This window comes from Megalops cyprinoides, chromosome 6 (assembly GCF_013368585.1).
Source record: "Megalops cyprinoides isolate fMegCyp1 chromosome 6, fMegCyp1.pri, whole genome shotgun sequence".
NCBI lineage: Eukaryota > Metazoa > Chordata > Actinopteri > Elopiformes > Megalopidae > Megalops > Megalops cyprinoides.
Genome location: NC_050588.1, coordinates 19,746,382 through 19,762,660, shown reverse-complemented (window position 1 = coordinate 19,762,660; position 16,279 = coordinate 19,746,382). Strand labels below are relative to the sequence as shown.

Sequence of the window (16,279 nt, the reverse complement as noted above, 5' to 3'; positions counted from 1 at the left end):
GTGGAGCAGGGTTTCACAAGAGGGTGATTATAACACATACCTGTGACCAATGAGTTTCTGTGGTCAGGAGGCAATCATGGCCTGACCGCTGCGCCAGAGCCAATCTCATTTAAAACTGTGATGACTAACCCCACCCCCACACACTGCTCTAGGAAGAAGCCATGACTAACTCCTGCACCTGCCTTACAGTCAGAGAGTTTCGACAGTGTGTGTTGGGGGGGGGGGGGGGGGGGGGAGGAATTTCCGACGATGGACGGGAAGATGTTGCTAAACGATGACAGCAACGCTGGCAACACGTGGAGGCCTCGTCTGCAGCTGCAGGGCAAGAGCATGAGTGCATGAGTCAGTGGGACAGCCCCTCCTTCACTCTGCCTGACAATCGCCTCCTTCGCTCTCTCGCTCCCTCCCTTTCTCTCCCGCTCTCCCTCCCTCCCTCTCTCTTTCTTCCTCCCTCCCTCTCCCTTGCTCCGTCTCCCCATACCTCCCTACCTCCTTTACTCCCTCTCTCTTCCTACCTCCCTACCTCTCTCCCTCCTTCCCTCCTCTGCTCTCTCCCTCCCTCTGTCCCTCTCTCTGTCTCTCCCTCTATCACTTTTTCTCTCCACACACATGCATAAAATTGTGAAGTAGAGAAAGAAATACAGTATATATATGTATGTGTGTGTGCATCACTATGTGTGTGGATGTGTCTGTGCGCATGTATGTTTGTATAAATTTTGAGAGTAGGCCAGTTTCCAGTTAAGATTGAAGTGCCAGTGTTGAGCTGTCAATGCTTTGACGGGAGGGTTACCATGGTGCCAGCAGTGTCCTGTGATGTGCAGCGGCTTCTCTCCCTATTACTGTGCAAACCCCCAGAATGCTTTACTGTGTCACACATTCCCCATTGACTCCCCCAGAGTCAGCAGGTGTCTCCCATTTGCACAATACTACTGACATCTTGCTATCAGAGACATTTTTAAACATTTGCTCACATATTAAACAAGTCACAAGACTGATGACTGTGTTTTTCATTTTGTTTTGGTTCTGCTTTTCTGGGCTGCAGAGAAGCTGACAGGGTGATAGCTCCACATGATTACTATCAGAGTTTGAGCAGTGGTGGGGTTGGCCTGTTTTAGGCAGGAAAAGGCGGTCAGACCTGGTTCATGGTCATTTTGGGTTTCTGATATAGAAATAGAACCATACCTGAACATAAACTTTATTTACCCCTCTTAGGAAACTTCTCACTAAATCTTTTTATGTCTTTTGTGTGAAAATGATCCATTAAGCCACCAGGGATTCTCTGTGGAAATAACTACTGATCCAGGATCAACTAACAATGTGTATCCAGACACTGTATACACTATATGCCCGGTAATGTGCATGTTTACAGACAATAGATAATATTGTATAGAGATATTATATTGAGAAATGTCCATGTGCCTCACTCTGTTGGTTTATTTGCATGTTCAGTGAAAGTGTATGTGTTTGGAGCACCTGAAAGCAATTGTGTGTATCTGCCTGTGTACGTAGGTGTGTTTGTGTGAATGAGTAAGATGTGTGTGTGTGTTTGTATGTGTGTGTGTGTGTGCGTGTGTGTGTGGAGTCCCTCTGTGTAGCAGCTGGCAGCTGGTTAAAGAATGGCCCACCAGCACGTTCTGCCTCTGACTGCCCCCCCGCTGTGTTCAGTACCCCCTTCCTCTTTTTTTCTCTCTCCCTCTCAGTCTCTCTCTCACTCCCTCCCTCTTCTCCTCTCAGGCATGTTGCGGGCAGCTGGTGCAGTGGCCCTGTGGGGTGACCCGGCCACTGTGGCACCCTGCTACCACCCATCCCGTTACCCTGCCTCCCACCCTCACATGGGTCAGTTCAAACAGTTACACCCCCACCTCCCTCTTCCAGGAGGAGATAGATCCTACATATGGCACAAATCTAGGTTCTGTTTCAATTACATAAACATGAAGCCTATTCTGTGATTTACCACTGGTGCAGTATGTCTACCTTTCTCTCCTGATCGAAGTACCTGAGCATTCAGAGAGACCACTTACCAAACTGCACAGACCAGGTAGTCCTGAACACTGACTGCAGCACTAATTATAGATCATAATCCAAAGCGGTCTGTCATACTTTTTACACACTGAAATCATGCTCAGTGCTCTACTTTCAAAAACAGATCTAAAAATATCTTTGTTTATAATAATAAGAAAAGAGTATAAGAAATTATCAAGGGGATAACACCAATATCACAGGCAGGGATGAGGGCAGCTAAAAGACCTGCAGAAATTAGAGGGTTTTGGGACTGGGAAAGCTCTCCTTAAGGAAGCACAGACCACTGCTGTATGTCATTTCTGTGTGGTCTGGCCCTCCAGGAACAATGGCCAAGGAGTCCCAGCGTGTGAACCCTCGAACCCTTTGATATTAGCGCTGGGAAGGGCACCCCTCTGCTCTGAATTCACCCGTGATCCTCTGCAGTTGCCACGGTTGCCGAGTGAGCAAGTGCCATATGGGCTGGAAGGTCGGTGTCTTCTGGTGTGTGTGTAGGGGGGTTGGGCCTGCCGCCATTCCCAGAATTCACATGGTAATGAAGGTGCTTGGGTTTTCACTCTGCATCAGCCGAAAGCTGGGCCGACATGCTTTTGATAGTCCCAGCAACCTTGTGGTTCTGCCCACCACTGGCTACAGTGGACTGTTGACCAGGCCCAAACCACCTGTTTGATTTTCCCAGGGGCAGGAGAGGGAGGGAGAGATCACGCCTCTGTGTAGGACAGAGGAATTTCTCTCTCTCTCTCTCTCTCTCTCTCTCGCTGTCTCTCTCAAGGTAATCTTTATTGGCATGATATACAAAATACATATCCCCAAAACATAAGGAAGAGAACAGAGAACAAGAAATCAATGAGATATATCATCACACACAATAATACAACAACAATTATAGTAATGAAAAATAACTAATACCACCACTACTACTACTACTACTATTACTAATAATAATAATAATAATAATAATAATAACTCTCTACTGCTGTGTTGACATACTTTTGATTTCCTTCATCTTGTTCTCTTTCCTTTTCTACCTTCTTTCTCCCACCTGTTGCAAACACGCACATTCTTCCCTTTGGTCACAGACTACAGCTTTAAAAAATCTATAATTCCAGTAAATGTGTCCCTGTGTGAACAATAACACCCCTCTGTTCTGATTTCACTTAGACAGTGGTGTCAAATGTATACCCATGATGTTGTAAATATTATCATAGTTAATTAAAACACAGTCATGCTTTCTCTGGCTCTCTCTTTCTCTATATGTCTCTCTCTTTTGCACATACATAGACACACAGACACACACACACACAGTCATGGAGTCATGGTCTCCCCCTTGTCCACAGCCTAAAAGATTCACACTCAGGGACTCTAGGGCACCTTCTGGCGTGTTCAGGTTGCCAGGTTATCACACAATCCCTTCCTGATGGAGCAGTGTGTGCTGAAAGCAGGCCAGTGAAAAAAATACTCAAACAGAGGGCAGGATACCAGCCTGCTGCTGCCTGACATTAAAACTATGCTATGGGAACTACTTCTTTAAACATAGAGGGGATGGGGGGGGGGGGGGGTGGAGGGGGTGGACACTGCTGCTCGGAAGCATTCATTCCTTTATTAAAGAGAATGCAGAGAGAATGAATGCCAACAGATGGGACATTCTCTCACACTCGGGCACCGCTCAGTTCTCATGTGTTAAAAGCATACCCGTGTCCATTCATTTCGGCTCACAAAAACACAGATTAGAGTATGTAATTCCGAGAATTATGAATGAATGTATAATGATGGCATTGACGACAGCAACAATAACCATAATGGTTTTTGTTGTTATCATTGTCATTACAACCCTAAACAATACCATCATTGTCATTGTGTTTTCAACATTATGATACAGATAATTACTAGTAAGTGTTTACTACTACTATCACAGCTAATAATAATATTTTTGTTGCTATTATTATTACTAAAACACTATTATTGTTACTCTATTACACCATCATTGTGATCACTGAACCTATATCAAACAGAAATCCTCGGTTTTCCAGTTGTCACTTGTCATTTCATCAGTGTTTTCTGCCCACAGTGTAAATACAGTTTGATTGACAGGGGGCTGGCATGCAGTAATGTGTGCAGGTGTGTGAGCGCAGGGTGTGCTCAGGCAGGGGTTCCCAGACCCCCCCCCCCCCCCGAGCGCGCTGAACACCTGTTCCCCGTTCCCAGGCTCTGAATACAGGGCGGGGCTCTGTGTGCATTGTTGTGGTTCAGCCTCCTCACAAAGGCAGCCCGCAGCGTGCCGGACAGGTGACCTGCAAACGCTCCGACGGAGGCACATCCCTCCGCTTAGCCCGGCTCTGCCATTTGTGCTGCTTCTCTGCTCTCTGTTTTTTTTTTTTTCGGTCACGCTGGTGAGTTTCACACTCTGTCCAGGTCGTGCACGGTAAGGACAGAAGCGACAGCGGAGAATGAGGAATGAGAGGCATGTGACAAACACGGTACAAGCCTGTTAGACTCCGCCTCCTCACACCTGAGCCTGGATCCCTGACATAGCCTGTGCTTGTCCTGCACCTGGTCTGGACCTGGCCATGAGGCGTGTGGCGTCATTGGAACGGGTGCTGAAAGCAGAAGAAGGTGTGACGGAATGTGGTGCGTTTCTACTCTGCTGTCTGTAAATAAGAGTACTTGTTGCTCTTGCAATGATGTGCGAGATGTGAGCTTCATTACAATATGCTTTGGATAAAAAACAAAATATATATAATATATAGCAGTGAAAGGATAGGACAGTAGTAGGAGTAGAAAGACAATGACATTCTTCAATCCCAGCCTTTTAGAGACCTGTCACCAGGATGATAATGTTCACTGAGTTTCGATTGAAGTTGCTATCATTGGACTGCTACATTTTGCCCCTGACTAAACAAACCAACCCAATGGAAGTTATGAAAGAGAATGTCTCCTAGGGGTTCCCCTTGGTTTCATGTTGGAGCCCATTGTATTTTCAGGTACTGTCCCGCTGAAATGGACAGAAGATGTAAAGGTGGAAATTGATCCAAATTTACGAGCAGCATGCATTCCTTTTTGGTATCCAGATAAGGGCTCCTATTCCTGTTGTGGTGAGTGGGGTGAAAGGATGGTGGTGGGGGGGTCTGAAAAAGTTGTGAGAAGGAAGAGACGGAACTCCTTTGACAGGGCTGACAGTTTGGTGTACTTTGTTCGCGCTTGTTTTTCCGTTGGGGCTGACAGCTGGCGGCTGAGGGGCTGTAATTCTTTGCCTGGCCAAAGACGCCCTGCTGCTGCCCAGCTGTGGACAGCCGGTCCTCCTGAGGCGGCGGGTCCTGGGGGGGGGGGGGGGGGGGCGTTCCTCCACACCCGCCCCAAGAGTGTGTGTGTGTGTGTGTCTGAAGGCTGAGAGGGGGTGGGGCAGAGGGCATGGCTCAGCTAATCTGAAACACCAGAGTAACATCTGACAAAAACGCCTCGTTAAGACAGAACCTATTGTCTTCATAAATACAAAATCACTTTGTGAGACGAAAGATGTTTACTGTTCTCTTAAAAAGGAACCATGTGGTTCCTCATGTGGAGCTTACATCATATCTTTTTGCAATGAATATGATTGTCTGTATTTTCTTCTTGGAGGGCATACAAAAATCTATTTAGAGTAAAATACATTTATAATAATAATGAGATCTGTTTTGCATAGTTTACTCACATAACATTTATTATGTTATGTCACAAAAAGTCTCCTGATAGTAGGAGGTTAATTTTTAATCTTTAATTTCAAAAGGGCTTTGAAGAATGAATGGACATGCAAATTAAGAGAATTTCAGTAAAGGAATTCACCGCTCCCCTCCTTTAAAAAAGCTGGATCCATTTACCATTTTCAGCATCTTGTAAAACGGTTTAGCAGCAGCTTGCCCCTTAGGTTAAGCCTTGCATCTCTACCATTTTTTCATTCATTTATTTGATGAGGATTATGTCCAATTTTTGACGTGAATGCTGTTGCCCATAAAATATTATGGCTGAACTAGTTCATAAGCTCATTTTCATCTGTCCCTGGGCAAGGTGTAGCGTTACAGATAACATACATACACCACATAATGAAACCTTGCTCTACCTTGCATGTGATAAAATATAAAAGGCACAAATATTTCTTGATGTCTGATAACCACTGGTAGGTAACACCTTAAAATCTGAAGCCCTAACAGATAATACTATTTGGCCAAATTGAGCTCATCTAAGAGAAGTTAGCGCATTAAGTGGCTCTTGTGTTTCTGCTGGCAATATTGTGGATGACATCACGTCATTGTGATTTGATTTAAAGGGCAGTGCGGAGCTCAAGGCAACTGGTTTGAATCCATCAACAAGGTAACATGCTGGAGCACCTGCACAGACCTATGTGCCCATCGCAATCTCTGACTGAACCATATACCTCCTTGCACCCATTTCCCCAAAGCAGAAGGTGCAAAGGGACAATGGAATGATTGATTGTGTCTCGTACCTCCAACAGGTGGACTGTCATGTCAGAGGAAGTGGACTCTTTTCACAGATACCAGAGGCTCACAGGAGATTAGTTTAAAGAGGAAGAAGTGCAGCTGATGAGTTGAGAAGAGGGAGACTGTGTGTGTGTGTGTGTGTGTGTGTGTGTGTGTGTGTGTGTGTGTGTGTGTGTGTGTGTGTGTGTGTATGCGGGGGTGTCGGGTGGGATGCCATGGAAAAGAACTCCTGCTTTATTAGATTTGCTACAAGCTGTAACAGTGTCTGCCATTGTGTCCCCAAAGCCCCTGGCCGTGTGTGGCTCCCATGGCTGTGGCTTTCTCAAAGCAATTGTCACTGGAGTGGAAAGTATTCTGCAGCACAATGTCCGCGCTCTCAATGGGTCTCTGCGTGCCATTGGTGCACTGTCACCAGCAGATGGTGAGCTAATTAGAGGCCATTAAGTGCTTTGATAGTGTGTGTGGGAACCAGGCTGCCGGAGGGCCTGGTGCTCAGGCCCTGAATGCCCAGGCAAGCTGCTGCAGATCGCCTGCCCCAGCTCTGAGTGTGAGAAAGGGCAACCCTGGACACCATGTACACACCACATAGGTACCACACAGGGTCACCTCTCTGTGATTATACAATCCTTTTTTTTCTCTTTTAAATTTTTAAGTTAATTTTTTTAACATGTCATGGTTGAACCTCAGGCAAATTGCCTGTAAGGCCCGTCCCCCTCTGAATCCCCCCCTTGGCCTCGTGTGGAGTGGACGTTGGGGGCAGGGGGAGTCAGCCATGTATTTGGGATTAGCCAAACCGCTGCTAATGGCATGTCACCAAACAGGCCGCTGCTGTCAACAGGGAGGATGTGACTCCAAGAGGACGCTCATTAGCCACTGTTCCCTGGGGGCTCGGAGAGAAAACGCATTACAGCATCAGCAGCTGACCGCCTGGCACGCTGCAGCGCTGCACATAGCATTCTCTGACCTTTAACCTCTTCACCTCTGCACTGCCTGTACTTCCACAACCCGCAGTTCACAAGGAGCGCACGCGTGCCTCTAACCAGGGTATCCCTGTCTCTGTACTGGCTTTATATGACTGTGGAGGGGTGGGTGAAGCACCAGTTTTGTAACTGGAGGGAAATCCTTGGTGAGGCTACTGCAGTTGCAGCTTAAACAAGGAATTTAATCTGAAATGCTTCAGTGAAGATCCAGCCGTGATGATGTGCATTGTCTATGATCAAAACTGCATAAGTCACTCTAGACAAGGGTCTCTGGTGAGAGAATTTGACATATGACAGAATGCGGTAGTATATGATATGATAATACAACTGAAAAATACTTACACTCATGTAAGCATTACCCTGCAAAGTGGCCCCTCAGACAGTTCTGCATGGCTAGTCAGAGCCCTTGCCCCAACAGAGATGTCCTGTAATACAAGACCAATGCAAAATCTTACCGTGGCATTTATATGAAGAAGCTTAATTAAGAGAGAACAGGACACCTCAAATATTATTCCCATTCTGCCCGCTTTTGTGCCCACTCTCAGTCCATCCATTGATGTAACAAAGAGAGGACCGATTACTGGATCCAGTCAAAACTGTCAAGTTGTCTTAGGGGTCAAGTGCTATTCAAACAACAAACCACACCAGACTAATCAGGCTTCCTGTTACAAAAAAAGTGATCCCTGATGTCAGTCAAAACCACCATCGAAGGGGAGAGAGTCACATTTTTCTGTCTTTATTCTCTGTTTCAAGCCATCTCAAAGGTTTAAACATGATCACGCTTACCGTTACACAGATCAGTCAGATCAATCCCTCCGGGGTCATACAAAACATTAATTCAATAATCGCAAGAAAATGCTCCTCTTCTTCTGCCTACCTCCACTGCACTGATGCTGCAGACACCTGGCCTGGCATGGGAAACCAGGCATCATTTGATCACTTCTCAAAAGCCTGTACAAGTCAGCCCTGTATTATGAAGGCTAGAGCAGATATGACAGACACATGGTAATATTTCTCCCTCCCACTGTACCATGCACACCTGCATGCAGGTGATCGTTATCAGTCAAGCAGGAAGGGCGAGATGAGGAAGCACGTACAAATCCAGGAGTGGAGGAGGAGGGTGCGGCGTGAGAGGAATTCCTGTCCATACATTTCGCTCACTAGCTGCTGACAGATGGCTGAACGACACGGGAGGTGTTCTTTCCACGGTGAGTTTGCTGGAAATACGAAAGACACAGAATGAGCCCTGGCTCGCACTGTACACACATTAAAAAAGCAGGTACACCCACAAGCGAACCTCACCCACCGCACACGTGAGCCGCTGCAGAATCAGGGCTGACACACCAACCCCAGTTCTGAAATCGGGGAATCGAACTGTGTGTCACTGCCTTAGGACTCAGCAATAATCTGTATGGCGCGCAATGCTACCCACCGGTCACTAGTGCTGCCTTTTGAAGTTAGAAAGCGCTCATCGTAACTTCAAGATGCAAAAAGCCACCAACTATTTCTGCTGCTGGCTGTTTCTTACCTCTTGTCTTACTACTGCTGTTTGTAGTGGTAGTAGGTTTCTGTGGATGGATTAAATAAACCCACATGCTCTCACTGCAGCTCACACACATATGCATGGCATTTTCAAGAGTTTGTTCACCAGCTATAGTTTCATTGACAGGCTGAAGCAAATTTACCCCCTGTATCTGCACACCTCCCCATCAAAACATTCTGCGCCATATCAACAAAACTGACTACTTAATTTCAATCCTTACTTTATAGACTGTTTTAATATTAATCAAAGACAGTCATTTGGACAGTGCCTTCTTTCATAATTCATTAGATTAATGCTAATTTCAACCATTCTTTTCCATGTCAAATCTGGTGAAATGACTTTATTTCCTTCAAAAAAAAAAACTTTCCAAAGTGTCTCCAACCTCCTAGCATGAAATAAACCACCACATCCATTGAATACAATAATTAAAAGCTATTTCATGTGGCAGTCAGCTTCAGTACAATTTGTTATTACCAATTGTTTATGCTGAGACATTATTTCTACAATTACAAGGGCATAGCTTATTTTTATAATCACAGGCAGAGCAGCAAAAAGAGGTGAAACACTTGTGGAATGTCCTTTTTCCTCAACATAAACTGTCATCCAGCTTTTCTCACAGGCAACATCCTGTTCACAGCCTTTGGAGGTCTATTTTTGCTGTGATAAAGAGGGTGTGTGGCTGACCGATGCACTTCCCCTTTCTGAAAAGGAAAGTATAATGTGAAGGAAGATGGCTTTCCAAAACAAAGTTTGTGCCTCCTCTGTCCCTTGGGGTGGAGTTTGCCACCGTTTGCATCCGGCCGCTGGATTCAAACCAAATTTAAAACATTTAATTTGCTTCCGACTTCTCCAGATGAAAAAAATACAGCAAACAAACAAACAGACTCTCTCTCTCTCTCTCTCTCTCTCTCTCTCTCTATATATATATATATATATATAATATATATAACATATATAGAGAGAGATGTATATATATATATATATATATATATATATATATATAGAGAGAGAGAGAGAGAGAGGAAGATTAATTGATATATATATATATCAATTAATTCAAAATATATCGCAAACAGTAATACCTTTTCCAATTAATTACTCATCATCAGAGTAAGATGGGGGGGGGGGGGGGGGGGTTACTCCTTTCTGTCAGTTAAAATCAGGAGCTAAGCCCCCCCTTGATGCCTTGATGTGCTGTAAACAAGATTAAAAGGACCAGCTGTGAGGACTTATTGTTGGTGTCAGTAGGAAATGCTGATAGCTTTCGCAGCTGAACAAAAGCTGGACGGGAGACCAGAGGGGCGTTCCAGACACAGTGGCTCCAGCCTAGATTTCTCCCACAATCCTTTGCTCTACATTCCCATTGTTCTGACTGAACCCCCCCCCCCCAACACACACACACACCCCAGCTCCCACAGTCATGGCCTGAGACATCAGGCAGCAGGGAGGACAATAGGATGTTTAAAAACTCTGCCTCCTGCTACAGAGAAACATGAGAGAGACAGAGAGAGGGAAAAAGAGACGGAGGAGTGACAGGGCAAAGATTTAGTTAAATGTGGCAATATTGCTTTTAAGAGAAAATATAAAATTCAGTGGGTGTGAACAGCACAAATTATTGGCCAACAGGGAGGCAGGGTATAAAAAAACAATAGTGACATTCACTATGTTGCAGTTTAAGGGTCCTATACCACATTCTTCCAAACGTTATGGAAAAATGGGAAAAAATTATGGAAAAAATATCGACTTAGTTATTGTTATTTGTCCTTAGTGCACACTTTTATTTGTTTTGTTGATATTATTGGCTCAGGAAGCCCCCATATTTAAATTATTTACACCTCTGGGGGGCTTTTGTATGGAGTATGCTCCATGAAACTAACTGACCAATCACAGCCTATGTTATGTTTACCTGGAAAAAATGGTGCAGTTACATATATATATATATATATATATATATATATATATATATATATATATATATATATATATATGATATTTTGAATAAGCATCTGATACACATGCTCTATCTGATATACAGATTTTTACTTTCCATGTAAAAGCAACCTATTGCCAGATGTCTTCGTGATTTGTCCATTACTTTTCATATAAAAGGAAAATAGTTTGGACTGGTTAGTTCTTCCCATGAAACGCGATCAAACTTGTGACCCCTTTGGCTTGCAGAAGCATGTAGAACATAAGCACTGATGCATGGAACTTGCTTCTAAAAATTGGGACAAAACTTGAATTGCTGTTTGGATATAAAAAATATGAGGCAGTCTTTATGAGTCTTTTTTCTGTTATTACTGCTGTTCATTTGAGTAATTTTACTTGTGGTTATGCAGATGTTGTTTACAGCCAATATTCAAATATAACAAAGTCCAAAATAAACAGCTTGTTCAAAAGGAAAACAACAACAGTAATAATAATATCCAGTCAAATGTAAATACAAAAATATTTAAACGTCATCTTAGAAAAACGTGTGCTTCAGTCTACAAGCCACCCGTTTATGTCCAGAATGTTTTTGTGTAAAGGAATGACTAAGACTAATTATTCTAAAGGAATTTTTCTTTGAAGAAAAAAAATCCAATCAAAAGACTTCCAGGAATTATCATTTCTATTCAAATCGCTCTTTCTTTTCCTTTAGAGCGGCTGGCGACAATGACCGTTTGCAGGTGTGCGGAGCGGTAATCTCATCAGAGAGGGGTTTTAGGTGATAAATGAATGACGACTTCTGCAGCCAGTTTGTTCTCAGGGTTTGCGCTGCGCAGGTGAATGGGGGGAGTGTGAGCCTGTTGTTTGTGGTCTCCATGGAGACCGCCCGCGCGGCGCCAGGCTGACAGCCGTCAGGGACTGTATGAATGGCTGACGTCACGGGGCTGGCGCCTTCCAGTCTGCCTCGGCTTGTTTAGACAATCTGGGGGGAAGATTCAGAGCAGAGCCATGCACACAACGCTAAACACAGTGGGAACATGTGAAAAAAATCTGTGGAGCTATTCACAGGGAATCCTTTTTAATAAGGGGAAAAATTGGAGGAGGGGGTGGGGTTAAAAATGTGCAATTTGTAAGTATAAAGACCTCTTTAACATGTTAAACGGTGGGATAGCAAGCCAAGGTGTATGGGAATTCCTCTGAGGCATTAGTTAGCTAAAGCTCATACTGCAACAGTGTATAGCCATCTGTGTCTCCATATGTATTTTATTTTAATTTAATCACTGTGAAAAAGTGTCGTCTAGTTACATGTCTTGTAGTTAGTACCGATTATAAATAAATAACTCTACTCTGTTCTGGAATACGATGTACTGTAGCCTGCTTCAAACTTTACAGTTATATGAAACGTCGAGTTATTTTCAACTGGCATGTAAAAGAATTTATTTTCCTCTCAAAATTCCAGTGGTACATTAAAAAGAACATTTTATGTCTGAACTTGGCAGACACATAAACCTTCCTCATAATACGCCCAGAGCAACCCGGTAATTTAAAGTGGGGTATATATGTAATAATCGGTTATGATATGGAGACACAAATGCAGTTCTGTAATAGCATAAACAATAATTATATGATAAGATCGGTGTATCGATGGGATTTCTTCATCCAGGTTACACTTGCAGTATAGTGTGCCCAACCATGCCAGGAGTAGTAGGCTACTTAAAGGATACAATTAAAAGCCTATTCATCCCACGTAATTGCTGCATTCTTATGAAAATACACCCCTCCCTCCCCGTTGTGTCTCGAAGCAATTTCTACACCTGCCGAGTCCCCGAGCGACAGACAGCTGGGTTCCCACATATCACCCATAAAAAAACACATTTGTTTCCATTTGTAACACCATCCTCTAACAGATTGTTAATTTTGATAATCAGGTCCGTGCTCCTATTGGTGGAGACCAGAAAACGGGACCACCCTTGAAGTGTAAAGCACGCTTCCTATTGGTTCTTCTCCGATCGTGTGCTCACGCCCATAAACCTCCAAGTCAAATAAAATCGAGGCACCGGCAGGCCGTAGTCGCGATCTACGAGTTGTCATCGCAGAGGACTATTGTATTCCAAGTTCGCTTGAAAATATCTCAGAAACAGAACATTAAGCGAATTTAGATTCTCACTTGCAGAGCACGTGCCAGTCTTCATTGGTTATTTGTATTGCGAGCGTCGTCTTCCCGTTTATTACGTTGTGCTTTTACAACTGCAAGTGCTTTTACAACTGCAGTTCCACTGAAATCAGCGAAAAAGCTAAGATGAAAGTGGTCGGATCTACCTGCGCACTCAAGAGCAAGGCTGGCAGCGGGGAGGTTGTTCGTTGCCTTGCAGACCAGAGTTTGGCAATTTCCAAATGCAAAATCCCGCTGCTGGACGAACATATGAGCGTTTTCCTCCAGGACATGAACAGCTGCTATAGCAAGTTGAAGGAACTCGTGCCGACTCTGCCAGCCAACAAGAAGGCCAGCAAAATGGAAATCCTGCAGCATGTCATTGATTACATCTGGGACCTGCAGGTAGAGCTGGACGAGCCGGGCATGAACCGTCAACAGGCGACCGGCAGCTCATCCCTCAACCGTTCTCCGCTCACCACCCTCAACTCAGAGCTCGCGAGCATCGCTGTTGAGGTAGGTTACGTGTCGGGGTCTCAAAGACGATTACATTTCAATCAATGTTTAGATCACATTTATCGATTTTAAGTCCTAAGCCAGGATGCTTTATGCGGCAGATTTTTTGCTATCTATATCTTAAAAAGAAAAAGAGCCTATGTAATCTCGCTTGATCGTGTTTTATTGCACAGTCTACCAGACCAGGAACTCATGTTTCTCATCTCTCCACAGAATGGATGCTCAGATGACAGAATCCTGTGCCGCTAACTTTTCAATCGTCAACAGCTCGAATAACAATCAAGGTTACACGTGAGGTTTCCTCACATCCACGCCTTGAACCTGTAGAGACTTTTTGCAAGCTTCCCATGATGGCAGAAAGACGTCTGAACAAGATATCTAGGCTACAGCGACTGAAGAGGAACTGCACCGAAACTGTTGCAGTGGAGCTCGCCGGGGTCATGCTCCGTGAGACTGACGTTTTATCTGGGAAACTGGGGTGGCTACCACCATATCACCACATGTCGTCCCCCTTGCATCTTGCTTTTTCTTGGATTCCACGAGTCTTTTCTGTCATTCTTACTTTCTCTTGTCACATTTTGTTTAACCCACCTGTAGAAGAGATCTTATATTTTGTTAAAAAAAAGTCAACTTCTCAGATTGCTGAGTAATAATTGTATTGTATATTACAATGCTTTACGACGTGAAAGTCATATTGTTTTTTTACAATGTATCTTAAGTTACGTTTTTTTATTAAAACATGAAAATATTATGGAAAATGGCTCTTTATTTTGTGTGTATGTGTAGTAATTTTCCTTCGTATAGATAGGCCTACCCAACCCAAAGGGACACACGTAATCTAAAACGATTGCATTGAAGCAGAGGACATGACCAGAGCAGTAATACAATACATATGACTGACGTTAACCAATAGGTTGGGAATTCAACCGCATGTGTTCTGTTAACACATGCGGTTAGCAGTACAAAGTTGTAGCCTATTATACTTTGGTGGCGGGACCCGGTCCAGAACTGATGTGACTTAAAATGATATATCACATCACCTAGTGTAAACAGTGCTCTCAAGAACAGACTTGTCAATTTACCTGTCAAGTGTTGATGGGCTCCCACCCGGAGCCTGGTTATCTGAATTATTTTGTTAAGAAGACCTGGCTGGCATTGCATTGCATTACATCACATTCATTTAGCTAGCACTTTTATCCAGAGTGACTTCTGGCACAATAGAATGGCAGTTTCACGTACCATTTATACAGTTCTGTATTTCATTTTACTAATTCAAATCATGTACATTGATTCAGAGCACAACAGCTCTGAGCTGAATTAAAAAACCAACTCTTGGGTATTAATTTCCTTGAATGTGGGATAATAGTGCTGAGAATCATTTACACCAGAGAATATGAAGTTTTCCCCAGTACAGTTATAGTTCACAGAGCTATGTTGCACCCCATTGTCCTTAAACCTTTTTTTTTAAGCATGAGCCAATATGTTAAGAATTCAGGTGATCTCATGTATGGATAAACATGAGTTGCATTTTTAAAACATAAAATTAAAAGAGTTACTGTGTAAAATATCTTGAAAAAGAGTAGTGTCAAATATGCACATACAGTATTTTAAATGATAGTATTTAGATAAAATACAGTTACACTCCACTCTCTCCCTCTCTCACTCCCTCCCTCTCTCCCTCTCTCTCTGTCTCACACACACAGTCTTGGTTCTTGGCTGCGATCCCAGCCCATCTGTGGCCTGGCTCACGGATTACTGTTTGTTAATGTTTCAGTCAGCTGTGCGCTAAGGAATGTGGAGCTATTTAACCTGAACTTCTCCAGGTGTGGAGAGGCGCCGCTCAGTCTGGGCCCGCCTGCCCTTCGCTGCCCTTGGCACAAAGCTATCACACAAACAGAATCACACACTGGCTCTGCTTGAACGTTAACTCCGCAGCTGTGTGCATCGCGCTGCAGGGGAATGGGGAAAACATTGCACCAGGGAGATAAAATAAATCACGCAGCGAATTGCCATTACTTAGAACTGCAGAGCGGAGTTAACTATTGCGTTGCCAGAGAGAAAAAAACTTCAGCTTCTCCCTGAGGGAAATTATTCGGTTACTCTCTAAATATTTGTGCAGCAGTTAAAATCCAGCAGCCTGTTTTTTTTTTAACTCACTCTGCTTTTTTTCTTGTCAGTATAGATAAAAATAAATTAAGATTTTCGGGTCTTTCCAATAGGCTGCGCGATGCTTTTAATATAGGGGATTCCAGAAAGGGGTAGTTGTTAATGTTGTTGTAAGCTTCCAACCTTTAACAGTATTTGCTGAGCGGTGCTGCCTAACACGTTTTTCATTGCTTGGTAACTTTGTGAGGACGTCTGTTAAATGAATAATTAAAAAGGAAAAAAATGAATAAATTAGGTGACCCGTGGAAGTGGCGTACAATGACAACGTATAACGTCTTTGTTAAATGCTTATTGTACTTGGTTTTCTTGGAATAATTCGGAAATACGGATGAGATAAGGGAGTGTTCGCTCACTTTTTGAAGAATCCTGTTTATTAGTCTCGAACCCGAACCAGCTGACACAACCGTGTTGGTCTGATCACCACGTTAATAATTACCCCCATTTTATTTGTTACCATGTAGTGTCATTAATATTTATTGTTACTAAGGCAACGTTTTCCAGA

General features: G+C 43.7%; 1 protein-coding gene across 1 annotated transcript; it reads left to right on the top strand.

The window, feature by feature from the left end:
• Positions 1-13,028: 13,028 nt before the first annotated feature.
• LOC118779349 (DNA-binding protein inhibitor ID-1-like) lies at positions 13,029-14,268 on the top strand. The gene is made up of 2 exons (XM_036531411.1): positions 13,029-13,611; positions 13,825-14,268. The coding sequence occupies exons 1-2, from the start codon at positions 13,243-13,245 to the stop codon at positions 13,858-13,860; spliced, it is 405 nt and encodes a 134-aa protein (XP_036387304.1). The 5' UTR covers positions 13,029-13,242; the 3' UTR covers positions 13,861-14,268.
• The last annotated feature ends 2,011 nt before the right edge of the window (positions 14,269-16,279 follow it).

Excerpts from the sequence above, each read along its gene's own strand:
- LOC118779349 (XM_036531411.1), top strand. The coding sequence starts at position 13,243 with ATGAAAGTGGTCGGATCTACCTGCGCACTCAAGAGCAAGGCTGGCAGC. Across the intron at positions 13,612-13,824 it reads TCGCGAGCATCGCTGTTGAG|AATGGATGCTCAGATGACAG; the intron begins GTAGGTTACGTG and ends ATCTCTCCACAG.